Source organism: Ceratocystis lukuohia (assembly GCF_044167205.1).
Source record: "Ceratocystis lukuohia strain C4212 chromosome Unknown Supercontig5_pilon, whole genome shotgun sequence".
Classification (NCBI taxonomy): domain Eukaryota; kingdom Fungi; phylum Ascomycota; class Sordariomycetes; order Microascales; family Ceratocystidaceae; genus Ceratocystis; species Ceratocystis lukuohia.
In genome coordinates this window covers 1,390,513-1,415,545 of record NW_027263524.1, presented here as the reverse complement: position 1 = coordinate 1,415,545, position 25,033 = coordinate 1,390,513, and the positions used below count along the sequence as shown (strand labels likewise).

At 49.1% G+C, this 25,033-nt stretch overlaps 8 protein-coding genes across 8 annotated transcripts; 5 read left to right on the top strand and 3 right to left on the bottom strand.

Moving 5' to 3' along the window:
* Positions 1–33: 33 nt before the first annotated feature.
* Positions 34–2,473, bottom strand: HOO65_050350 (Ras modification protein ERF4; the record flags this gene model as incomplete). The annotated part of the gene is made up of 4 exons (XM_071003208.1): positions 34–156; positions 234–1,916; positions 2,161–2,268; positions 2,315–2,473. 4 exons carry the CDS (start codon positions 2,471–2,473, stop codon positions 34–36), a joined length of 2,073 nt encoding a protein of 690 aa, XP_070858409.1.
* Positions 2,474–6,186: 3,713 nt separating this feature from the next.
* Positions 6,187–9,024, top strand: HOO65_050349 (sulfite exporter family; the record flags this gene model as incomplete). The annotated part of the gene is made up of 2 exons (XM_071003172.1): positions 6,187–6,496; positions 6,554–9,024. The coding sequence occupies 2 exons, from the start codon at positions 6,187–6,189 to the stop codon at positions 9,022–9,024; spliced, it is 2,781 nt and encodes a 926-aa protein (XP_070858408.1).
* Positions 9,025–9,225: 201 nt separating this feature from the next.
* On the bottom strand, positions 9,226–10,077 carry HOO65_050348 (uncharacterized protein; the record flags this gene model as incomplete). Its single annotated transcript, XM_071000857.1, has 1 exon — positions 9,226–10,077. One exon carries the CDS (start codon positions 10,075–10,077, stop codon positions 9,226–9,228), a length of 852 nt encoding a protein of 283 aa, XP_070858407.1.
* A 1,367-nt stretch (positions 10,078–11,444) lies between these two features.
* Positions 11,445–12,145, top strand: HOO65_050347 (uncharacterized protein; the record flags this gene model as incomplete). Its single annotated transcript, XM_071003518.1, has 2 exons — positions 11,445–11,525; positions 11,582–12,145. The coding sequence occupies 2 exons, from the start codon at positions 11,445–11,447 to the stop codon at positions 12,143–12,145; spliced, it is 645 nt and encodes a 214-aa protein (XP_070858406.1).
* A 1,948-nt stretch (positions 12,146–14,093) lies between these two features.
* HOO65_050346 (beta-glucosidase, variant) lies at positions 14,094–17,407 on the top strand (the record flags this gene model as incomplete). The annotated part of the gene is made up of 4 exons (XM_071003144.1): positions 14,094–14,678; positions 14,780–15,127; positions 15,886–17,169; positions 17,285–17,407. The coding sequence occupies 4 exons, from the start codon at positions 14,094–14,096 to the stop codon at positions 17,405–17,407; spliced, it is 2,340 nt and encodes a 779-aa protein (XP_070858405.1).
* A 189-nt stretch (positions 17,408–17,596) lies between these two features.
* Positions 17,597–18,782, bottom strand: HOO65_050345 (Thymocyte nuclear protein 1; the record flags this gene model as incomplete). The annotated part of the gene is made up of 3 exons (XM_071003440.1): positions 17,597–17,874; positions 17,966–18,082; positions 18,296–18,782. The coding sequence occupies 3 exons, from the start codon at positions 18,780–18,782 to the stop codon at positions 17,597–17,599; spliced, it is 882 nt and encodes a 293-aa protein (XP_070858404.1).
* A 902-nt stretch (positions 18,783–19,684) lies between these two features.
* HOO65_050344 (Acetate/butyrate--CoA ligase AAE7, peroxisomal) lies at positions 19,685–21,716 on the top strand (the record flags this gene model as incomplete). Its single annotated transcript, XM_071003259.1, has 5 exons — positions 19,685–20,170; positions 20,228–20,514; positions 20,581–20,827; positions 20,949–21,345; positions 21,403–21,716. 5 exons carry the CDS (start codon positions 19,685–19,687, stop codon positions 21,714–21,716), a joined length of 1,731 nt encoding a protein of 576 aa, XP_070858403.1.
* A 617-nt stretch (positions 21,717–22,333) lies between these two features.
* Positions 22,334–24,426, top strand: HOO65_050343 (FACT complex subunit POB3; the record flags this gene model as incomplete). Its single annotated transcript, XM_071003253.1, has 4 exons — positions 22,334–22,341; positions 22,542–23,267; positions 23,418–23,747; positions 23,844–24,426. 4 exons carry the CDS (start codon positions 22,334–22,336, stop codon positions 24,424–24,426), a joined length of 1,647 nt encoding a protein of 548 aa, XP_070858402.1.
* Positions 24,427–25,033: the final 607 nt, after the last annotated feature.

Here is a 25,033-nt window from a genome sequence, read left to right as displayed (position 1 = left end):
CAGGAGCCATCAGGCATTCGCAAAAGCAGAGCTTCACGCAACGCCCGTAGTAGCAGCCTGTGGTGTAAAAGGCGCGATGCGAGACATGGCTGAACCAGGAGTTGTCGGTGAGTTTTGCGCAGGGGCAATTTCAGGATCTGGGATTTGGATATCGAGCTGTGAGATTAGATGTTAGCATGCGCATGTCAATTACTAGCAAGAATTCTAGTGTAGCGAAAAGAGCCAAGACTTACACTCATATAGCCCGATAGTCGCAGAGGGATAATCTTCGGCGCCATACTTCGGCCCTCAGCACCCATTGACCGCTCCATTTCGCGATTCCAGTTCTCCAGCCATGCCTCGATGCTCTTGAGTCGTTGTTTGACATTCGTCATGCCAAGATCCTCCCATATCCACCCGGTAACTAAACCCAGCACGCCGTCTACGACATTACGTGCGCTGTAGGGGTCAAACGTCTCTTGGAGATGCTTATTAACACGCTCCACGACACGTCTGAACTCTGCCTCGGACATACCGGCGGGATCGAGGATTTCGGGATATAGGTCGGCAAAAGCAGGAGTAACATCACCAGAAACGAGGAAATCGCGGCGCACACGGATAATGCGTGTACCTGAATACTCGGGAGAGTCGACAGGCACATACGGGTTACGGTGCGGATAGCAAGGATGCTGGGGTCCCCATTCTTCACCATCAATACCATCGACATCTTCACCCATCATAGAAGAGTCAGAAGATGAAAGCCCTGAGCCAACACTACCAAGAGACACGCGGAAATTTGGTGGTGCGAGGCTGTCAGGACCTCTCTCAAGATCCCGTGAGAACTGGGCCGGAGTTGAAGTAGTGGCAGCCTGTGACGGGTGAGACATGGTGGCGGTGGTGGTGGCCATAGTGGGAGTGACAGAGATTTTGGGTATTGTGGCGTTTTGGCGTAGATGAGGCGATGGAGGTGTTACGACAGGCGGAGGTGGTTGTGGAAGGCAAGTATCAGGCGAGGTTTGTGAGACTCCAGATAGTGGCCGCGAAGAGGATTCTTGGTGCGACGACAGGGAAACCGGGAAGGGTTCAGGAGAGCTTGGTGCAGCTACAGGGCTCGGCCGCTGGTGTGCGGATGCTACAGAGCTGCGTCTTTCCTCGTATGATAGCCTAACAGACCGCGGCAAAGACACTCGACGGCCCGTATCAAAATCAAGATTAAAAGCAGCGTGGTTTGCCGAGTTAGAGTTTTTAGACTGACGCTGCTCGGGAAGTGTCAACAGAGGCGGGTCGGCAAGAAGAGAGTTATCAGGGGTACCCGATGCGTTCTGTCTCTCAATTTCAGGGTGTGAAAAAGGGACAGAAGGCGGAGACGGAGTGGAGGTGCGATGCTTGCGTGGAGATGCCGGGCCACGTGGGGAAGAACACGGCGAGAGAGTTGAGGTATTAGCGTGTTTAGGCAGACGCGGTGTGGAGTTTGTGGGATTCCACAGACGGGCAGCAAGGGGGCGAGAGCGACCTCCAAACCGACTCGATGGTGTAGTTGGCGATAAGACAGGAAAGGTGCGTGATGCAGATGCAGACACAGATTTCTGTTGCAGATTAGGTTCAATAGAGCGGCCGTGACAATGCAAAGCAGGAGGAGGAACAGTTGGTGTATCAATGCTATTAACGGGCGACGATGAATAGCCGGCTGGATAGCGGGACTTGGAGTTTGAGGCAAATCTTAGGGAGGTTGATGCGGGATATGCGGAACTAGATGTCGCGTGGGAATCCGTTGATGAAACTTGAGGAAGGCGACTGCCGATGAAACGACAGCAGGCGCCAGAGAAGAAAAGAGAGGAAGAAGGGGAAGAAGGGGTGAGGAAGGCGAGCAACGACGGTGATTGGCCGACGATAGAATCCAATAGCGAGTCAGCTGCTGGCAAAAACAGGAACGCCAACTAAAAACAAGGACGAAGCAGCAAGCAAGAAACAGAGACGGCCAGAAAGCAAATGCAAAGTCGGATTCAAATGAAGAAACAACGATGGCCGCAACCAAGATGACGACAACAAAAACAACAGAACAAACAAAATGCACAGGAAGGGAGAAAAACAGAAAAAGAGATGAGCGCAGCGCCAAAAGCAAGGATGGCGATGGTCGAGCCAGGGATTTTGGTGGAGATGAGGACCGTGCGGATTTTTTACCGGACTGGTGTGGATCTTCTGCTGTTGAGCACGGGTTATGGCGCTTCCAGTGTGGCGCTTGCGAGTGTGGCGCTGGAAGACGTGGCTGATATCGGTAGTGTGGCTGGTCTTTTTGTGCCTGTCCTTGTGCTTGTCTTTGTTTTTGCTTTTGTACCTGCTCCTTGGCTGCCGTCGTCTGGTCCTTACTGTCAGCTATCGTCGCCTTCGTACTTGTCGCCGTTGTTGTCGTTATCGTTGCCGTCGTCGCTATGAAATCAGAGGCTTCTTCGTTATCCCAGGTGGTAGTCGTAAAATCAGAAACACATTCAAGCATTGCGAAAGAGTGACAAAAGATCTCACAAAAACAAAACCAAGCGATGCCTGGTTTCCTTCGTGATCAGTCGGTAGTTCTCGTTCTCTTGCTTCTCTGCTTTTTTTTTCGTGAGCTTAGGCGGCAAAGACTCTCTATTTAATAGATGGCCAAAGCACCGCGAAGAGATGCCGTCGTAAAGGCGGACTGAAACGAAGACATAGAATACTAAGAAGATGAGACGGGTTGAGACAAGAATAGCAACATATATATTCTAACAGCTCACGGGGAGAGCTGGTTGCCTATATAGTGGGAACGACCAGAAAAGAAATTTGCCAATGTCACCAAGATGAAAATAGCATCTACAAAGCCACGCTCGCTGGCAGTGTAGGAAGCCCATTTTTGTTTGCTGCTACTATCAATATTATTTTTGTGGATAATTATCGTTTTCCAGTTTAATTGTATGTGATTTATGGCGTCACCAAGACCACACGACACCCATACAATCAATTCACAAACAAGTAAAATAATAGCAACACAAATCAGCCCAATGCAAAAATATTATGAGAGGAGTAACCCTACAATTATTCAAGCTGTGATCACTTGATTTTCCCAAGGCATCATTCTACACAAAGAATAAGGGTTGTGGGGTTTAGGATAAGGTTGCATAATGTTGCAGTCGGATAGGTAATTGCCTAATGTTCAGACCGTTGGCAAACGGCGAGATACTTCCATCATTATCCATTCCATAGCTTTCTCTCTTTTTTCTCTTAGCTCTCAGACTCTTGCCTATTTCTCCTCTTTTCCCGATATCTTTGTCCATCAATGTTATCTCATGTGCCCCTCCCAGTTTAATCATAATAATTCCTTTTTTTTTTTTCGCACTTTCTCCCTCAAAGTTCTCAGCGTCCCATTTTCTTCCTTTCTCATCCACATTATCTTGGCCATTTTTTGATCACAAGCCCCCATCAGCTAACCTCATTAAATCCTTTTTAGGCGACCGATCAACGTGGCACAGCCTGTACTACGAGACAGGATAGCCCTGTCTAGGCTTGCTAAGAAAAGCCGGAACAAGCTCAAAGCCCACTAACAACATTTTCGCTATTTATCGGCGAAGACCGACAAAACCTGTATGGATGAACTCTGCAGAGACAGTCTTGACGTGAACCAGCTTCAGTTCTACATCTCAACCCCTAAAACGAGCGCCGTTATGCCGTCCTGAAAACGGCTCCCTAGCATACTTGACGAACGCCTCCCCAAACAGGTCGAGACCCCGTCCCCCTCCCACCCTGAACAAAAAATAATGACAAGCCAGAAAAGTATTGCGATTTACCTCTGCAACCATGAAATTGAGACCTTTTCAACTTGTCAGCAAGCCCCCCTCCGGTCTCGACTCCCGGTCTCGACTGGCCCTCCGTGGTCTTTTCTCTCCCCCCCCCTCCATTGCTGGAAGCCTAAAAACGCATGGATGCAGATGTTGACATTGACAAATTATCACATAAGGGAGAAGGGATCATACAAAAAAGAAGCTTTGGGGCAGTAAATTCGAGGAACATTGACACAGGGAGCAAGCAGTTTTGCTCAACGCAGAATCTTATCTATGTAATTGAAAAGAGGAACAAAAACATTGTGTTAGAGCTTGTCTCAGTCGTATACCCATGATGTGGACAGCCAGAATGCTAGGGAATAGGGAGGGAGACAATAGAATTAAGACGCCGCAGAGTTTATTGCTCTGTCAAGGGTTAATTTGGGGTACATTATAACCCTACTCTTTATACTATACTACACAGCCCGCCCTAGTGAGGCAAAGCAAAGTTCGCGGAAATAAAACTTTTTATCCTACCCAGTTAGTGCTCAGGACATACCGCAACTAGTTATCCTCCATTGTTCATCAGTTGCTGAAGATCAGTTGAGAAGGATGAGAGGATCACATTGTCATTCTATTGGCCCCTGTCGCTAAGGTCAAGTGTTCGCCACAGCTCAAACCTTAAAGTAGAAGCTAGGACCCATTTTATTAGTCGCTAGAGAGAAAAAGAAAAATTAATTTCCTGCTCCTGCAACCGCTGTTGAACTCTAAAATAAAATCAAGTTAGAGTGGGTCTAGGTCCATCGGAGAAAGTCCGTTCGTTCTACACCTATCGAGCGCTCGGAGCGTACGTGCGCTGTTGCTTTCCTGATCTAGATCTTGCCTTTTTCTCCTCATTTCTGTCATGGCTTGGTTTAGATCATCTTTTTCTCATGTCTCTCAAAAATACCACTCACTGTTTTCGTTGGGATAATACGGCGATAGCGTATCAAAATACGGCAACTGTCTTTCCTACTAGAACCTCTTTCCCTAGCGTTTGCGCCAATCGAAAACTCTGTTGCGTTACTTCCTCTTTTCTGCCTGATTGATTTGCCCCTCTTCTCATCCCTCCTGCTATCTTGTTTCTATGTCCACTCTCGATTAGCTGCCCTTTGATCAATAAAAAATTTCTATTTCTTCAACTATTTTTCTTCGTCACGACTCCGATTCCTCCTCGCATCATGACACTTCTTTGGGAGCTTCCAGGCCCCCCTTGCACCCTACTGTTTTCCATGACTCTTCGTCTATCACTTGCGCTATGTGAGGCGGCACAAATATCGCCACTGTAATCTTCAAACACCAGCCATGCTCTCACTGAGATGGTGAGTCTTTTCTTGTATTCATGTGCACATATTCTCTTATCACTGAGCTGTACGTGCGCCAACGATTCAGCTTTATGATCACCTTCTCTATGCAGCCTTTGTCATACTTGGAAGTCTCTCTCTAGCACCACGGATCAGCCAAACGAACCACTTTGACGGCTTTGTTTCCTCGTACAGCATATCATCAGTAAGATAACTGATTCTGCTCTCCATGTCCCAGTCGGGCCTGCAGAAATAAGACACAAACCTAGACAAATTCATTCAGACTCGTTCAACTCGACTAAATCATTGCCCCTTGTCTTGCGTATTGTCGTAGTTCTAGTCAGCATGTCTGGGCCCTACTCATTCCTCGAATTTATCGTCGCTTTTTTTTTCAGCACGTCTTTTGGGTTTTTTTCCCCTCCCTTGTGGAGATTCCTCTTTTCTCCTTGGCAACCCACTCCATCCAACTCATTTCACGGCCTTGTCATTCGCTTCAAGCCACAGCTAAGATTGTGGTTGTGTGCAGGAGGAGGCTCTGGCCTCTACAGGAAGAGCGGTAGGCTTCAACAGACAGACAGACTTGAACCAACTCTTTTCTCCTTTCACCTTCCTTATTCTTCCGCTCTACCTTCACTTCTTTATTCTTGATCTCTTGGTCACTCTCACACTCGTTTGCCGCAGTGTGTGCATCCGTGTATTGTTGTACGGTCAATAACCAGTCTTTGTTCTGTACGATCGGTGTCACCTTCCTAACCAGCTCTCCGCTTCTCTTTTATTTTTATGTCTATGCTCCTACTGTTCACCACTTCTTTTCTCCTTAATTACTGGCTCATATTCTGTTGAGCTGCGTTCTGCTTTTGTCATCCAGATACTCTTCTCCGATCCGCCCCATCGGTCTTTTCAGAAGCAATAGTTTGTCATACTCTTCCGGACATCCTCCAACAATAATGCTTACTTGCTATTACCATTACGCTTTTTAATACCTTTGTCCAACTCTCGACACTCATTTAACTCGCAAGGTCACCTTATACCCATACCTTGTTTTCTTCAAATATCTTAATCACTACACAGCTACAACTACCTCTACAATGTTGCCTCGTTCAGTATCTATCTTAATATCATTCTTATCTCTGCTCCTTCTCTCACATGATGTTACAGCTCATCTTTTGAGGCGACAACAAGTCGATGTGGCGAACCCCATCTCTACACACTCTGTCATTCAGACAACTTCGACTTCCGAACTCAGCTTCAGCGAAACTCCAACAGTGACAGCCTCAGACTTCTCATTTTTACCAACAACGACAACACCCCATGCCACTATCACATCCGCACCATTCAACTTGTCAAATTCTACAATTGGACCCGGAAGAAACTCCACAGCAACTCATAACTCCACAGGTAAGCCAATGGCAGAAGGTTATGTTATATTTTGTGTGTACTAACAACAACTGGCAGCCACGTCTACCGCTACAACCGCGCCTTCTCCTGCTTTACCGATAGAAGTCAGGCTAACGCCTGCCTTTGGGATTGCTGGAGCTCTGCTCATAATTTCTGGGGGCGTCCTTGCCTTCTGGAACAGCAACTCTATTCAGGCTTTTCTTGGCGGTGCCATGCTAGCTGCCCTTGCAACTATTGTTCTAATAGTGTACGTGATGAACCCTCCTATTAGCAAGGGACTTCAGTGCGCCTACTTGGTTGCCGGGCTCGTCACAGGACTTGCACTTGGTGGAATGTCTTTGCTATTCCGTGAGATTATTGAAAGTCTTACTTGTCTTCTGGGTGGCTTTTGTATAGGCATGTGGTTTTTGTGTCTCGGCGATGATGGCCTTATTCATGTCACTGCTGGCAGAGTTGCCCTCATTGCTGGATGCTCCTTTGTTGCTTGGTCTATCTACTGGATCCCATTCACTAGAGACTGGACCCTCATGGCTCTGACATCATTCGCCGGGGCCACTGTTGTAATTCTGGGAGTTGATTGCTACAGTCGCGCTGGCCTGAAGGAGCTTTGGGTTTATCTTTGGGACATACATGCCGACCTATTCGAATATCACATGACGTTCAACATCACTAAGGGTATTCGCGCCGAACTCGCTGCTATAATCGTCTTGTGGGGTGCTGGGATTGTCGCCCAAGCACACCTCTGGCGCAAGATATACTCTCGGAAGAATGCCAAACGAGCCGAGGAAAAGGCTGCCCGTGCTGATGTTGAAGCTTTGAACGAGGCTGCTGGCCGCGCTATGCAAACACAGCTTGCCCATGAAAAGGCTAACTGGGAACGCACCTATGCGGATAGTATTCATGAGGTTGATGGAGACGACAAATCCAAGTCGAGACGCAGTTCTGAAGACTCTGGTGTCCATGGCATAGCAACTCTTGATTATAGCCAGTCTAGGCGATATAGCAATCATCGCCACGGTGGATTTTCCGCCTCCGAGTCTGGCGTGTCCCAAAATGGCATTCCCCAACGCCACATATCGACAAGCACAAATGATCCGAGATACAACAATCCCTATCCCGGATCTCAACCGCTGTCAACACCAAGGAGATCTTCTACTAAAAGGGTGTCTTCCTACTCATCTGCCCATGCGAAGTCGGTGCCAATTTCTCCAATGGCAAGCCAACCTCAAATTTCGCCAGGAAGGTCTTCGTTTCACCCATCTGTCAACTCGCCCACTAAGAGCCATCACGAAATCTTGATCGAGGAACCGGAATATTTAGCGCAAGATAATGCCTCTCAAGAATCTGGTAGTAACAGAGATGAAAGTCTATCACTTGTTGCTACTGTTGATGATGCTCAGAGCCGAAGAAGCCTTGCGACAAACCAAGGCTCATCTTCCTCCAATAAGACAGAAAGCCATCAGGACTCCCAAAATGATGCTAGTCATATAGAGTCCCTTGTGTCGGATCATAACTCGTGTAAATCCACTTCCAATCGTGAGGACGAAAAGGAGTGTGCTAGCTCCCAGACTTCAGCAGTTTCTTCAGTAGAGAAAGTTGCCCTTCCTGGAAAAATTTCACAAGCTGCCCTCAAATCTCGCACTAATGACTGGGTTAGACAATCCATAGGTGCTGATCATCCAGACCTTGAAAACATAAAACCCAAGGCTGATAGCAATGTCAGTGTTACTGAAGAGTCTGCTAGACCCGTCAATGTTGAAGATCTGCAGTTGGCAGCTGGTGATGTGTCTATTCCTACCACTGGCGTTTCTCAAACGCTAGCTGATTTCTATGGCCCATCAATCGCGGTTGCTAATGCTCGCCATGAGAAGCGCCGTACATCAAGGAAATCCGCTGGTCAGGAAAGCCACAAGCATCGATCCTCTGGACGTCGTGCCTCGGCGGGCAATAACCAGACGCTTCTCGATAGGCGAGACGGGTACCTAAAAAACAAGCATCAACTCGCACAAATGCCACAGTCTGCCCTATCGCTACGAGCAAGCGACAGCAGAATCATCTCTCGACGTCAATCAGCAAGGAATGCTATGGACGGAAACACTGGACAATTGCAGCGCCAGAATTTGACCATGTCTAATTTGATAATTCCGAGTAACAACCAAAATCCCAACAGTCATCGCCGCTCTGTACTGAGCCCAAAACAGCGCGAAAGCCAACTAGCTTCATTCCGGGAAAGCGTCCAAGCTGATCCTGGAGTGCGCTTATCACCCACCCCATCGCCAGGTCTCAAACCGTCGTCATCATTGGCGCACATGGGAAGTCACCTATGCTACCGACCGGAAGACGAGCAGATACTGGAACGCCAACGAAGCCTTCTCCTTAACAAAATGGAGGCTGACAGAACTACACGCGAAAACGAGCTGCGCAATCGCGAGTTAGCGGATCAGCGTCTGGAACAAATGATGAATTTTGGAGGCATGCAGAGCACGCACCGCGAGATGTTGCGGCGGATGCAGGACAAGGCGCATTAAAGAATCTACAGCTCATGAATTTGAAACGGTCGAATTCCCAGGCCTTGCGGTTTTGGAAATAGGTTTAGGTATATATAGATAGGCCTGTCACGATATGATACATTTCAGCTTGTACATACATGCAGATGAGAGGGGCTTTTTTAACCTCTCTCTGAAGACATATGCTTGAGGTTAGGCTAATACATTAAAAACTTGACTTCTTTAGTAATAAGTCCCACCGTTGTCCAAGAAAAACTGCTCTGCTGGCGTTGATACTCGTCCTAGATGCTCATTGCGATGAGGGTATCGTCCGTATTCCTTCAGAAGTGACACATGCTTCTCCTCGGACTTGGAGTTCATATCCACCCAGTCAAGAGCCTCCTTTTGGCCCTTGCTTTTTATTTCAGCGCGACACTCGGACATCAACTCGGAATAACGCACATGGTCTTCTAGCCACTCACTGTGCATCAAAGGCAAATACCAGAAGATACGGCGGATGGGACTGACGGCGATGGAAGCTTGTGTGTCGGGGCGCCGGTTAGGTTTAAGGCTAAGAAAAGTGTATGTGACAGCACGCGAGATGCGATCTAGGTGGTTGTAGATGACTGCCTGGTTGGCACGGAAGATGTTGCGTGGCATCTGGTCCAATAGGATGATGAAGCCTAAGGCATTGCGGGCCTCCTCGTCGGTGAGACCTCCGGTGCCGCCACTGGAGCCTCCACTCGCGACCGTAGGGAAAGCACTGTTGGCGCCGAAGAACGGCGCAGCAATGTGGGCATCCTGCCGGCGTTCCTCAGCGTGAGAGTCCGGGAGAGGCTCAGGGAGCGGAAAGGCGTCAGGAAGGAGGAGTGAGAGGGCGGATTTGAAGCGCTTGGTGCAAAGCTCATCGAGGGCCGCATTCTCGGCGGGAGACGACAGGCCGAACCACTTCTTGACAGTAGCTTCGGGTGCGACGACTGAGCTATGTGGCAAGTCGTTGTACCAGGTGTCGTATACCTGGGAATAGAGCTCAGGAGTGAAGACCTCCTGAATTCGGGCTAGGCTAGCAGGCGAGGGAGAAGGATATGTCGACATGTTTGAGATGCGGTATGGGATTGAGGTATGGAGGAGGGGCGTTGGTCGTTTGATAAAGAGGATGGGTTTTAGGATGAATAAGGGTCTCATTATTGTGTAGGACCACTTGAAGGAGGCATCCAAGTGTCCGCGGCGAGATGAGATATTAGCCCTTATTTATACGCAAGACTGATATGCCGGATGTTGCGGAACGGCCAGGCTATTACAAATGCAGCTATAGCAACAAATTCCGGCGGCTGTCCCGCCAGATTTTCAGTTTTATTTATATAATCATATAAGGTCGGTCTTACCAGCGACTAGTCCTCATTAGTGTAGTGGTGATCATACCTGCTTGTCACGCAGGTGACCTGGGTTCGATTCCCAGATGGGGAGCTTAACCTTTTGCCTGGCGGGCCAATGAAGCATATTACCTACGATGTTTGTTTATTTTTTTTTTTTTTTGCCTCGGCCAGTCTCACCTCGATTTGTCAGTGAAACAGACAAAACAGGCAATAAGGTGGGCAGAAGGTAAGTTATGCATGCGGAAGCTAGAATCATTACGTTGCATGTATGACGTCTACATTTCCCCATCCCGATAATTGGGACAGCAATCAAAAAAATTGCTAAATCGGAACTTTAACCTTTTTCCATTTTTCTATTTGTTTGTGAAGAAGCTCTGGTAGGAAGTCTCCATCAAAATCATCAACTACAGCAACCTCCAAACAATCATCGACGTTTTACATTGAGTTTCTCTCTCTAATTCGCTACTGTTCAATTAATCAGTCATCTTACGACTTCGAGTTCGCATTGTTAGCAATGGCTTCTGTGCATCGTCCGCTTCGAGGCGGCTGTCATTGCGGCCGCTATAGATACGTTGTCGAGCGGCCCTTGGACGCTATAGAGATAGGACAGGTGCTACTTGACACGGATCGCTTGTATGGTAGGTTAAACGAATCATGGAAGGAAGGTCCGCATGTGCATTGACGGACGGACTGTCGCTTAGAGTCGATATCGGTGATTTATCATGGTTACATAAGAAGACTCAAGTCAATGCTTTTAGGAGTGGCTTATGATCAGATGGGATCAATGGGGGTTGTATGCACAAGTGCCAACAGGCATTGATCTCTCCCCACCTCGCCATCCCATGGGCGATGGGGTTACCACCCCAGCCCTGAAAGCAGACAAATAGCGCTGCCCCGTTATTATTTTGCTCATACAATGGATTCTGTCCCGTTTGTTCTTGTTCTTCAGTGTCGAACCCTATAGCTAACTGCGAACCAATTTTTCCCATTCTTCTCCCACAGAGTCATCGGTAGCCTCGCTATTGCCCGCATTTTTGCGTGTTCCGCTTTCCTGGTACCATAGCAGCACGTATGCGCTTTTCCCCGATGAATCCCACTCAACTATTTCTCGATTTTACTCGCCTGATGAAAGCAGCTCATGCCGGCGCAATTTCTGCGGATTTTGCGGTACGCCCCTGTCATTTTGGAGCGAGGAGCCCCGCTCAGAAGCCGAATACATACAGGTGTCACTTGGTAGTATGGCGCGAGAGGATTTGCATGACTTGGAGGAACTGGGATATATTTTGGGACCACGGGAGCCTGAAGAGGGAGCGTCGAAATTAGAGGCTTTGTCGGGAGAAGAAGAAGAAGAAGGAGAAGAAGAAAACGAAGAAGACAAGGACACCAGTGATAAACGAAACAAAGAGAAGACAAAGCAGCAGCAGCAGAAACCTCCGCAGAAGCACGCGGTAGGATCAAAGGCTGGCACGGGCGGCAGGACCAGCGGCGCAAAAAAGAACTCGTCATCCTCCAAGAAGCAGGTAAGGGAACAATCGGTTTCGACTCGGCTGCCGTGGTTTGAAGGCTTTATTGGCGACCTAGCATCTGGTGGGCACCTGCGCCACCACCACGGTAAACACACATCCCAAGATGGAAACACGCATGTCGAATGGGAGGTGGTTGAATTGACAGGGGATAGCGTTGAGGAGGAGGAGGAGGAAGATGAGGGAGGCCAGGAAGAGGGGGACTCGAAGATGGTGGGGACTCAAGGAAAGCGAAAGCTCGAAGTTCTGGAGGGTGGCGAGTGAGTGAGGAGCCAAGGGCGAATGCTAGAGAAGAGAAGTATCATCTCCTATGTACGTTATTCTTTTCTTGAATTTTCCATTGACTTGAACAACTTGTTCGCTTCTAGTAACATAAGGAGAAAATATAGATTATGGTGGAAAAGCAAATATGAAAAAAAGGGTCAAAAAAGCCGCCCCCCCCCCCAAAAATAAGGTCCGGCCAAAAAAGAAACAAAGCAGCCAAAAAGAGCCCGAGTCCATGGCTCTGGGAAGGTAAAGCTCAAATCAGCTTTAGCTCATTAATACCATATCAGTGGTCCGACGACAAATTGCACCCGTAATATATATGCTATATGCTCAGGGCAATAACGGTGTAGACCCAGGACAACAGCGACCTGGCTAAGGTCTTAACGGGACAAGGGCAAGGGCAAAGCAAGGCCAGGGCACGACAATGGGAAAGGGGGAAGGGGAAGCGGGGGAAGACAATGGCGTTGTTTATGAAGTACGCAGAAAAACCATTGCGCCATCTCTATCAGTGTGTACACGTATGTACGGTATACATAAGTTTGCATAGAGAGATATATAAGTAATGGTGTATGTGCTAATTTTGAATGCGCCCTTCTTCCCAAGCGTCTGGACTGCTTAAGCGGCAGGATTCTATTGGGGTTTCTCTACTGCTTAGGCAGAGATAAAGAATGCATAAGAGGAAGGAAAACCGGACTAGCTGCATTTTGTTGCTGCCGCTGATGTACTCAGGCTTACAGTCAGCAATGTTGCGTTGCAGTGCATTTCTAGCTTGGGCCCGAGCCACTGCATGTACATAGTATGTAAAGCCCGAACCCGAGCCCAAGTCCAAGCCCAAGCCCAGGAAACAGGATGGCGGGAGAGGGGGAACAGAACAAAGAGACTGTAAACTGCACCTTAAGTACAAGTGCATAAGTACATGGGTATAGGAGCAACACGTATAGAACACAATGGCATGTCTTTGAATCTAGAAAGCAAGTGCTATACTCCTTCTCCCAGAGTGCTTATTTTCACAAGACTAAAGAGGCTCTTTCAGCAGAGTCCTTCCTCGAGAAATATCAATATCTCTAGAGACAGACCCTTGGAAATATCCTTTTCCAGAGCTCGCAAGATTCCAAGGCTCCTGAGGCTCCTATAGCTCCTAAGCTCCTAAAGCTCCTAAGGCCACTAGGCCCCTAAGCTCCTAAATATCCTAGAAACCTCCAATAATCTTTAGTGGGGGCCTCTTAGCTGGCTTACTCCTTCCCGCCGCGTCCTCATTTCTTTCTTTTGGAGTTTCCTTGCTCCCCTCTTCGCTGCGGGCCGGGCCTGTTAAGGATTGGCCTCCTCGGACTTTTGAAGGGTCTCCTTGAGAATGGGTTAAGCCTCTGAGGGGAGCCAGCTGGCCAGAGGAGAAGGAGGGGTAAAGAGGACAGTTGCATATGGAGGAGAGATAGAGGGAGATAGGGGAAGACGGAGGAAGATAGAAGGACAGGGAGAAAAGGGATTCGCTGGAGCATCCTCTTCCTCTTGTCTCTTCACATCTGCCACAACCCCCCATGACCCCCATTACTCGTGTGTGTCTTTATGCTGTCCATGTGCCCGCTTGTCCATGTTACTAACTCTTTCCCTCAACTCTCGTCACCGACTCCACACGTGCGTGTTCTGGGCCTGTCTGCATTGTCCATGCTAAGTTCAAGGTTCTAAAAGTCGGGGCCTTCCTGCGTGGATGTGAATAGAGAGCTTCCTTGCTCTTGGCCGTTCCTAGTCCTTATTTTCTCAAATTACTTGATACTTTATAGCAGCTCCATCTCCTCTTCCTTCCCTATTTTCTTTCTTCTTCCCTTTTTCATACCTCCCAATCACCTTCTCCCTCATCCTCTTTCGCTTTTGCACTCTTACACTCTTACACTCTTACACTCTTACACAGTGATTGCCCGCCCATCTTTCTCTTTTTGCCTCCCCAGTCATGTCCAGCCCTAAGCTGATCGTTGTTTTGGGTGCCACTGGCAACCAAGGTGGCTCCGTTGCTCGCCGCTTCCTCCAGGCTGGGTTCCGTGTCCGCGGTATTTGCCGCAACATTTCTACCGAGCCAGCTGTCAAGCTAGCGTCTCTTGGTGCCGAGATGGTCTCGGCTAACCTGGACAACCTGGAGACTCTGATTCCTGCCTTTGCTGGCGCTAACATCATTTTCTCGGTCACCCAGTACTGGGAGCCCTTCTTTGCTGGCCGTGCCAAGGCTGCTGAGCTGGGCATCACCTGCCGCCGTTACGCCTATGACGTTGAGTTCCAGCAAGGCAAAAACATTGTTGATGCTGCTGCTACGACTATCGACACCCTGGATCCTAACGGCTTTTTGGTGTCGACTCTGAGTCACGCTGGCAAGTGCTCTAATGGCAGTCGGAAGGAGTTGTATCACTTCGATGCTAAGGCTGATGTGTACCCGTACTATGTCGAAGAGAAGTACCCCGAGCTGGCTAAGAAGATGTCGTGCATCCAAACTGGATACTTTTACACTAGCTTCAGAATCCTGCCCCAGTCGTGGCTGTTCAAGGTGCGTTGTATGATTGCAGGAAGCAAGCCTATTAACATATTGTCATTCTCCTCCTTGCTGGTTCTTTTATCCGCCCCCTTCCCTTGCTAACGCCTCAGCAGAGACCCGATGGCGTTGTTGAAATGGCCACCACTACCAAGGCCGACAGGGTTGTACCGCATCTGATCCCCAGCGAAGACATGGGCAACTTCACCTACGCCGTGTACCAGATGCCCCCCGGAAAGAACTACATGGCTGCGGGCGCCGTATGCAGCTGGTCTGACTGGATGGCCACGTGGGGCCGCGTTACTGGCCTGCCTGCTATCTACCGTGAGGTCTCAGCCAAGGAGTTTATTGACTCTCCAAATGACGAGATGCTGGGCCAGGAGCTCGAGGACATGTTCACATACAACAACGAGCCCGGCTATGACGGCGGCATGGACCTGCTGTATGCCGAGGATCTAATCAAGGTAAGAGAAAAGAACCCAGAAAAGGAAGCCCAGATGTTGTCTTCGAGCATAAGCACGGACACAAACACAAGTATAATGGAGCGCAGCTTTGAAGACATAGTGCTAACAGTGTAAATAGGCCGGGATTGACTGCCCATGACTTCGCTGGAGGACTGGATAAAGAGATATGACTGGTCTGAGTGGATGTAGGGAAAACTTGAGAACGGAAAATACAGAAAGTGCAAATCAGTGTCATAATCCACTTATATAACGTCAAAATATTACGTAAGCCCACCAAGTTGTCGGGTCGTTCTTGCCTGAAGTCCTCACCTTCCGTAAGAAATTTCGGAGAGGGGGGACAGAAAACGCGCCACATCATCTATCACCTCCAGCCAGCTTAGATTCAAGCATCAAACTTTGCTCCGTCATGTCGAAACCTCAGACAGGAACTTTGTCTGCTTTTTTCTACTTAAACAACCTTCTGCCCGCCCCAATCTCACATCCAATGTGCTATCAAAAAGTGGGCCTCAACATTTCATTGTGAAAAGCTGCCTGCCCCGCTTCACGAATCATATGGTCTGATAGAGTTAGCCAGCTTTGATCCTTGTCTCATTGAACCTACTCGAGGTTCTCGTGACCAACAGCCTTTGCATATCCGCTTTCAGCTAGCATGTCACTCCCCATAGACTTTCTCTGGGGCTTTGCCACCGCAGCGCAAGTCTCCAATCCCCTCTCTAGAAGAAATCTCCCCTTGTTAACGCAGTCCTCACAGCTACCAGATTGAAGGCTCTGTCGATGTCGATGGCCGTGGCCCGTCAATCTGGGACACCTTTTGTGCAACTGAGGGTAAGATCGCTGACGGCAGCTCTGGCGCCGTCGCTTGCGACTCGTACAAGCAGGCAAGCAGCGATGTAGCCCTGCTCAAATCTCTCGGGGCAAAGTGCTACCGCTTCTCTATCTCCTGGTCACGGGTCATTCCGCTTGGGGGTCGCAATGACCCTATTAATAAAATCGGGCTTGACTTTTACGTTGGATTTGTCGACGAACTGCTCGCGGCTGGCATCACTCCATTTGTCACCCTCTACCATTGGGATTTGCCAGATGCTCTTGACAAACGCTATGGGGGTCTTTTGAATCGCACCGAGTTTCCCCTTGATTTTGAGCATTACGCTCAGCTCATGTTCAAGGCATTACCCAAGGTCAAGCACTGGATCACCTTCAATGAACCATGGTGCTCGGCTATCTTAGGATACAGCATCGGGTTGAATGCTCCTGGTCGCACTTCCGATAGAACCAAGAGTCCTGTTGGCGACTCAGCGCGTGAGCCTTGGATTGTTGGCCACAATATACTTGTAGCCCATGGTCGGGCCGTTAGGGCTTACCGCGCAATATCTACAGCTACTTCTGCTACTGACACATCTCCCACTAGCCGTGGCATCATAGGCATCACTCTCAACGGCGACTTTGCGTATCCCTGGGATCCTGAAAATCCTATGGATCACATCGCTGCCACACGACGCCTAGAGTTCTCAATGGCTTGGTTTGCCGATCCAATCTACTTTGGCGCCTATCCAGAATCAATGCGAGAGCAGCTTGGCTCGCGGTTACCCGAGTTCACAAGCGAAGAGCGCGAATTGGTTCTTGGATCCAACGACTTCTACGGCATGAATCATTATACATCTAATTATGCCAAGCACAAGGATGGCCTGGCTCCAGACTGGGACTTTGTCGGCCATATGGATCTAAACTTTTGGAACAAGGCTGGAGATTGCATCGGAGATGAGACCCAGTCCGCGTGGCTACGGCCGTGTGCCCGGGGTTTCAGGGATTTATTGGTCTGGCTAAGTAAGCGGTACAACAACCCCACCATCTACGTCACCGAAAACGGCACATCGGTGAAAAACGAGAACGACTTGGCAATCAAGGACATGGTTAATGACGAGTTCCGCGTGCGGTATTTCAATGACTACATCCACGCCATGGCCGAGGCCTGCGAGAAGGATGGGGTTAACATCAAGGGATATATGGGCTGGTCGTTGATGGACAATTTTGAGTGGGCCGATGTAAGCAATAGCAAAATGACTAGGCATTGTCGCCCCAGGCGTATAAGCTCTGTTGCGTCGCCATATCGCCTGTCCCTAATTGCATAGAAGACAGTTGCTAACATTTCCTGTCTAGGGCTATCAAATCCGCTTTGGTGTTGTTGCTGTTGATTACAAGGATAACCAGAAGCGCTACCCGAAGAAGAGCGCCAAGGCAATGAAGCCCCTATTCGAGAGTCTAATCAAGAGCACTCCGTAAACTACTTTATAGCCTTGTTTGTGTTGGGAAAGATAGTTTCGGCTAGTGCTGTGTCAAGGCCCAAGGCCAAGATGAATCTACTGATTTAACGAATTAGGTATGAGGCACCCACGCGCCATTTGCTACACTGCATACTACACATCGCATCGCGCCACGGCTCCTGTCGCACTACGTCCCATCGCTGTAATGTCACACAATATGCTCCAAACCCGCTGCTTTGGCCTTTTGGTCTGCCAGGTCACACAGGAATCTGAATTCCTTCTGGCCCACCTTGCTGACTGAGAGTCGTGTCTGCTTCAACATCTGCATGTCGTTTAGCTTGCCCGCATTGCCCAACTGGCGCAGTTCTTGTAGGCCAATAGGCACGGCAAACTTCTTGACGAAGCGCACATGTACGAGCCCCCATTTCGGATTCTCCTTGGTGGATTTTGGGTCGTAGTAAGCTGTGCCGGGCCGGCGTGCGGAGACTGACGTTGCGCGTGTTTTAGTTAATAAGGGAGGGGGTGGCCTAATTGATAGGGCGAGGCTAGGAAGGGATCCTCTAAGTTTGAGACGTACCATCTTCAGAGTATTCTCTGACAACCTCCATGATGCCAACAATGCCAGGCTCTTTGGTGTTGGAGTGGTAAAAGAAGGCCTTGTCTCCGTAGTTCATAGCTTTGAAATTATTGCGTGCTAAACGAAGTGTTAGAAATCCCGAGACGGCGGAAATGAATACGAACTATCGGATGGTTATCCGGCGCGCCAGGATGCACGAAAGGAAAAAAAAACAAGACTGCATACCGGCATAATTTCGAATTCCTATTGATTCTAGGGTCAGCGGTCTACTCTAACGAGCGTCATCACCTACTAAACTTCGAAGGCTCAGCGTCCGTCTCAGCAACTTACCATCCCAAGGCTCCGGCTTCTTGCACGCCCGCAAATCATCGATTGAGAAACGCACGTCAATCCCGTTCTCGTAGCGAGTCTCAGGCTCGGCTTTCATGAGGAAATACCACTCGCCATCGTGTCGGTCAATCTCGGGGTTAACTTCTGGCAGTGAGTCCGGATCTGGGTTTGCGTCCGAGTTGGCCAAACCTTGACCTGAGTTCGATGAAGTGCTTGACTTGGCTTTGGGTTTAGGCGCCGCTGTTGCTTGTAAAGCGGTCTTTAGTTTAGGTGTCTGTGGCTTATGCTCTTCTTCTGGCTCTCTATCTGAAGCTTCTGGCAATTTTCGCTTTGAGTTTCTAGGCGCTCTTGTGGTTGCATTGTATATAGGAACATCAACCTGAGCAGCAACAGTAGTATCTGAGCCCCTTAACCGGGCAGAGGCTCGCCTCTTTGGCTCCTGCCCCTCAGTGGTTTCCGTCTGTGTAGCTGCGCGCTTCCTAGCCATGGCGAAAAAATGCGTATGTGTCTGGTTGCAAGGCAAATCAAAGCGCAGAATATGCTTCTTCACAGAAACCGTTGATGTTCGCATGACCCTTATTCTTTGAGGGAGAGCCCAGGCGCGTAGTCGCGATCCTAAAGTCAGGCCCCACATTTAATAAAGATTAGGGTCTACAGCAAGACAAGGACCTGCGCTCTAAGGGAGAAGACCTTCAAAGTTTATTTTCCTTCGGAGAAAAGAGGGTTCAAGTAAGCTGCCGGGCGTCCAGGATTTGGAGACTTTATTTCTTCTAGCTCTTCGGCTTCACACAGACATCAATGCTCTACTTATTTGTCGGATTAACTCCGGCTAAGCTTATGTGCATTACTCCAAGGTTCATCTAGACAGCAGTGGAACAGTTGCAGCGCATAGATACGTCCTTATCAGGCTCAAGCTTTATTTATGAGCGTAATGACGTATATGGCTTACGTGACGTATCCTGCTCTCCGTATATGCAGGGCAGGGTAGACTTTAGCTTCTTCAATAGAGCTACTAGTAGCTTATCTCCAACACATACATGGACGTGGCTGTCTGATCGCCCTGAAGTTGGAGTATAGGCGGTGTGAATCAACTAAAATTGGGGTTTAGTCTGCCCTGATAAAGACGACTGAGACTATGAGACACAGACGGAACCATGTGAGATAGCTCATTCCATATGATATATGACAAAGGGTAACCTCCGATTCGCAGGTGTCTTTGTTTTTCCCTTGGTCTACCACTTATATCAAGCTTACGCACAACCCCAGATCTATCTTGACTTCGACTCCGGGCTCTCTTTCTGTTCTTCTCTTTTGGGCAACATAGTACCACCACCGCTGTTGGCTCTATCGCCTCTTCTTCTCTGCTATCATTAAACACGACCTGTTGCCATGTCACCTCTGGCTGAGCGGCTGGGGAGCATTCTCAACCATCTCAAGGCCGGATCCGGCACCGACGACTTTGAGCACAAGCACAACCTGCACACCCTTTCGCCCACCTTCTTCCTTCCACGAGCTGCAGCTATCGAGCCCGATGCCGAGGCCATCGTGCACCTGACACGGGACAATAAGGTGTTGAGGCGTTCATACCAGGTTTTTGCTGACCGAGCCTGTGGCCTAGCCCATTTCCTCCTCAAGCATAACTTGAAGCGAGTTGGCGTCCTAGCACCAAATACGCCGGCCTTTCTCGAGTGTATATACGGCGTTGTGGCTGCTGGAGGCGTCGTTGTGCCAGTGAATTACCGACTCAAGGAAGACGATATTGCGTACATTTTTGACTTTGCAGAGGTGGATGCCATCGTAGTTGATGACGAGTATAAGGACCTTCTGGGCGCGTACATCAAGGCCCACCCCAAGACCAGAATAGTCGTCGACTTAGTAAGCTCTTTCTCACAACGAATATCAAGCGATGCTCCCAACTAACTAGAGCTTCAGGATACAGCAACCGCAGAAGCGGGACAGTGTGGGCCGTACGGCGAGGCCGTGCTGGAGGGCATGGAGTTTGATGCCAAGAACAGCAATGAAGGCTGGGCCGGGCTAGAGGCCCAGTGCAAGGACGAGGAAGACATGATTGCCCTGCCATTCACATCAGGGACGACATCTCGGCCTAAGGGCGTTATGCTTTCTCACCGAGGAGCCTATCTCGCAGCCATGGGAGGCATCGTAGACAATGGGCTGAATGTACAGGACAGGCGCTGCAAATATCTATGGATTTTGCCCATGTAAGTGTAGCCCTTATGGGCCCATTTTCTTGCGTACAACTCGCTCTTCTAACGAGAACTCTCTAGGTTCCATGCCATGGGATGGACATTTCCCTGGAGCGTAACCGCAGTCCGTGGTACCCACTATGGTTTACGGAAAATCGACTATCCACTGATATGGAAGATATTAAAGGAAGAGGGCATCACGCACTTTTGTGCCGCACCCACAGTCAACACACTTTTGTGCAACTCTCCCGAAGCTGAGCGGCTCCCACGCCCCATAAGAGTTGTAGTGGCAGCGAGCCCACCAACAGCTCACTTGTTCCAACTCATGGTACGTCTAGCTCTGAGCCATGAAAAGTTTAAAGCGGTAGCAGCGTAGATATCAAAGACTAAAAGGGAGCACCCCACCACAGAAAGCCGTCACCTACTAACATCTCCTACACCTATCATAGACCAGTCTCAATCTTCTACCTCGTCACGCCTATGGCATGACCGAAACATACGGGCCGCTAACATGCTGCTATGAGCTACCATCATGGGACGAGCTCCCCGAAAAAGAGCGGTTTGCCCGCATGGCACGCCAAGGCCATGGTTTCGTCACCAGCCTTCCAATTCGTGTTGTCAAGACAGACCAGCCCGAAGGTGTGCTAATCGACGTAGCCAAAAACGGCGAAGAGATTGGCGAGATTGTGTTTTTCGGTAACATTTGCGCCAAGGGCTACTATAAGGACCCTGCGGCCACACGCAAACTATTTGCTGGAGGAGGCCTTCATAGCGGCGATTTGGCTGTGTGGCATCCAGACGGCAGTGCCCAAGTGCTAGACCGGTCCAAGGACATCATCATCTCTGGTACGTACCCGAACTAGCAGGCAATAAAAGACCCCGCTAACACTCAGGATTCAACAGGCGGCGAGAATATCTCATCTGTTGCCCTTGAAAGCATGCTTGTCGAACATCCCTCTATCCTTGAGGCTGGCGTAGTAGCTGTCCCTGATGAACACTGGGGAGAACGGCCTAAGGCATATATTACGCTGAAGCAGGGCCGTCATGTCGACGAAACCGAGTTCCTGGAATGGGCCCGGAATCACAATGGCATCAGCAAGTTCATGGTACCGCGCGAGGTAGAGATAGTCCCAGAGCTTCCCAAGACAAGCACAGGCAAGATCCGTAAAAATGTGCTGAGAGAATGGGCAAAGACGGGTGTGAACGAGGAGAAGTAGAAGAGAGAAGAGGTTACAAAACAGAAAGAATCAATTAATCCAACCGGAAGTTAGTTTTTAGCCATGCAAAGAAATAAATTCCAAGGCGCATCTTATCATACTAGTCAACAAAGGATAGAGTGTTGTATAACACACCATAGTTGTGCGACTTGCTCTATAAGCCATGTTGCCAAGGTGACAAAGTGTCGAAAGGCGGTGAATAGATTATCAGTTTCTGCCGCTTCCTTCCCAGCTTAAGTGTAAAATCCTGGCCAATGAACGCGTTATCTTCGATCGCAGCCGCGACAAAAAGGCAAGTAGAAAAAAAGTAAACCAGAGCTCAGTTAGGGTTACGCGGTTCAATTCCAACCCTGCCAATTTTCTACTATGTTGGCTCTTCTTTTTCTTCACTTCCCTCTGGTTTCTTTGCTATGAGCTCTAACTCTTGATCAGTTCCCACCATCGCCGCTTTGTTTTTTTCTATCGCGCTACCTCAATTGACTGAAGCTTCTTCTGTCCCTCCCTTCTGTTGTTCATTTTTGCTGCTGATTTGTCGCGCTGCTCGGCCCTACAATTTATCCCTACTCAATCCGCGATCGCGATAGACCGGCCTGGTCCTGTGTCTTAAAGCCGGCATCATGTCTTTGTAAGTGACTATTATTTATTGCAATCGTGAACAGCGTCTGCTCTATTTCCCCTATGCTCGCTCTAGGCGATTCAAGAGGCCTTTAGCTCTAGCTTCGGCAGGGACAAGGTGGCTGATTGCGGGGTGTCTTTCGCATACCGACTTGATGGATCTCCTTCAAAGTGCTAACTGGCATCATCTTACCCTCTCCTCTCATATAGCGAGAGCTTCGACAACATCTATCTCGACCTTTCGTCCGAAGCCGGGAAGTGCCGCTTCGCCAAAGACGGCTTCGGCTGGAAACCCTCCTCGGGCGGTGATACCTTTACTCTGGATAACACTCAGATTGGTGCAACGCAATGGAGTAGGGCTTCTAAAGGCTACGAAGTCAAGATTCTGGACCGAAATTCCCGCATTATTCAACTCGATGGATTTCTACAAGAAGACTATGACCGTCTAGTCAAGATCTTCAAAAACTGGTACAGCATTGGCCTTGAAAACAAAGAGCACGCGCTGCGTGGCTGGAACTGGGGCAAGACGGAATTCACCAAGGCCGAACTCACTTTTAATGTCCAGAACCGCCCCGCCTTCGAAATTCCCTACTCCGAAATCAGCAACACCAATCTGGCCGGCCGCAATGAGATCTCCGTCGAGATGTCTCTACCAGCAGACGGTGAAGACAATGGAGCCTCCAACAAGCTTGGCGGCGCTCGAAGCACAGGCAAAAAGGCAGGTGCTGGCAAAGACCAGCTTGTGGAGATGCGCTTCTACGTGCCTGGGATGGCCAGTCTGAAAAAGGTTGGCGAGGACGGCGAGGAGCTGGAAGAAACTGAAGAGAAAAGTGCCGCTGCACTCTTCTACGATACCCTTATGGAAAAGGCAGAGATTGGCGAGACTGCGGGCGATACCATTGCCACGTTTCTCGAAGTGCTACATCTTACTCCCAGGTATGTTTTTACTCTCGATTCTTCTCTATTGTCTTCTTTGACAGCGCGTCAGCTTAGCGCAAAGACAACTTGATCTAGCATCTTTCAATTAACCATCCCTTCCGTTTGTAGAGGTCGTTTCGATATCGACATGTACGACTCTTCCTTCAGATTGCGCGGAAAGTCGTACGACTACAAGATCAAGTACGACTCCATCAAAAAGTTCATGGTCCTACCTCCTGATGAAACCCACTGTATGCTCTGTCTGGGTCTTGATCCGCCTCTTCGCCAGGGTCAAACAAGATACCCCTTTGTGGTTATGCAGTTTAACAAGGAGGAAGAGACGACAATCGACCTGAACATCTCCGAAGAAGACCTCAAGACCAAGTACCAGGACCGTCTGGTTGGACACTACGAGCAGCCTCTGCACCAGGTGGTGACATATCTGTTCAAGGGGCTAGGACGGAAAAAGATTAGCACACCAGCCAAGAGCTTCCTAACGTAAGTTTTTGTCTCCTCCCTAGTCGGCCAACTGGCCCGCTACATTGACTGCTATACTGTGTGCATTGCTCTAACACATCATCCCCTCCTCCGTAGGCACCGCCAATCACAAGGCATCAAATGTTCGATCAAAGCCAGCGAAGGTCATCTATTCCTGCTAGAAAAAGCCTTTATGTTTGTGCCGAAACCGGCAACTTACGTTACGTACGAGCAAACACAATCCGTTACATTCTCCCGTGTTGAGGGTGCCATGTCTGCTTTATCGACCTTTGACATTACTGTGCACATGAAGAACGCCGGCTCATGGCAGTTTAGCAACATCAACCGTGAAGACCTCAAGGCACTCGAGACATTTTTCCGGCTCAAAGGCCTGCGGGTCAAGAATGAGATTGATGAGGATGCTAAGATGGCTGCTGCTGCTGTGCGTGCCGAGCTGTCCGACTCTGATGGCGAGATGGTTCCCAACCGGGCCGACCGAGGCTCGGCTGACGAAGACGAGGAGTCCGTCGACGAGGACTTTGAGGCTGAGAGCGAGTCAGAAGTTGCCGAGGAGTTTGACAGCGAGCACGAGAGCTCTGGCTCTGGCTCTGGGGAAAGTGATGTGGAGGATGACGACGACGATGATGAAGGTGCAAAGGACGAACCTCCGGCCAAGAAGAAGAAGAAGTCGGCCGATTAACAGGAGGGCGAGCTTAGCAAGTTGGATGGGGGGGGGGGGGGGGGGGGATGAGATGAGGGGGAAATATCGTAGTCTTTTGTTTTCTTGGAATATCGGTAGATATAAATAATACCAGTCAGGAGTAGTAATCGTCGATATCCGTACCCCTGTGGGGACAGTCAAAGGGATACATACATGCACAGACACTCAATAATAATGAAGACGATTCAGTTCAAATCTTATTTATTTGTTATTTGTTTATATTGGTACATGATGAAGTACACGACCTGGATTTGCATACATGAGTAAGTAGTATGTAATATCTTCCTTGGGCATAAGGAAAGGGGAAAAGAAAAAAAGCGCCATGCAGCAAAAGACAGGCAGAGAGAAAAAGAGGACGGATAGGCAAAGGGAGAATAGCTAAAAAGAAGAAAAGTGCAGAAGACCAAGACCAGGAGACCAGAAGCAATATACGGCAGAGAAGTACAAGATAGAGAATCCGGTATAAAAGAAGAAGCAGAGAAATAATGTGCAGAAAAAGATGAGAAAACTCCCAAGTAGCAAGTCAATGAAGCAAGACGAATAGAAAAAGCAGGCCTTTTTTGTGTGAATGTAGAGCGGACAGAAA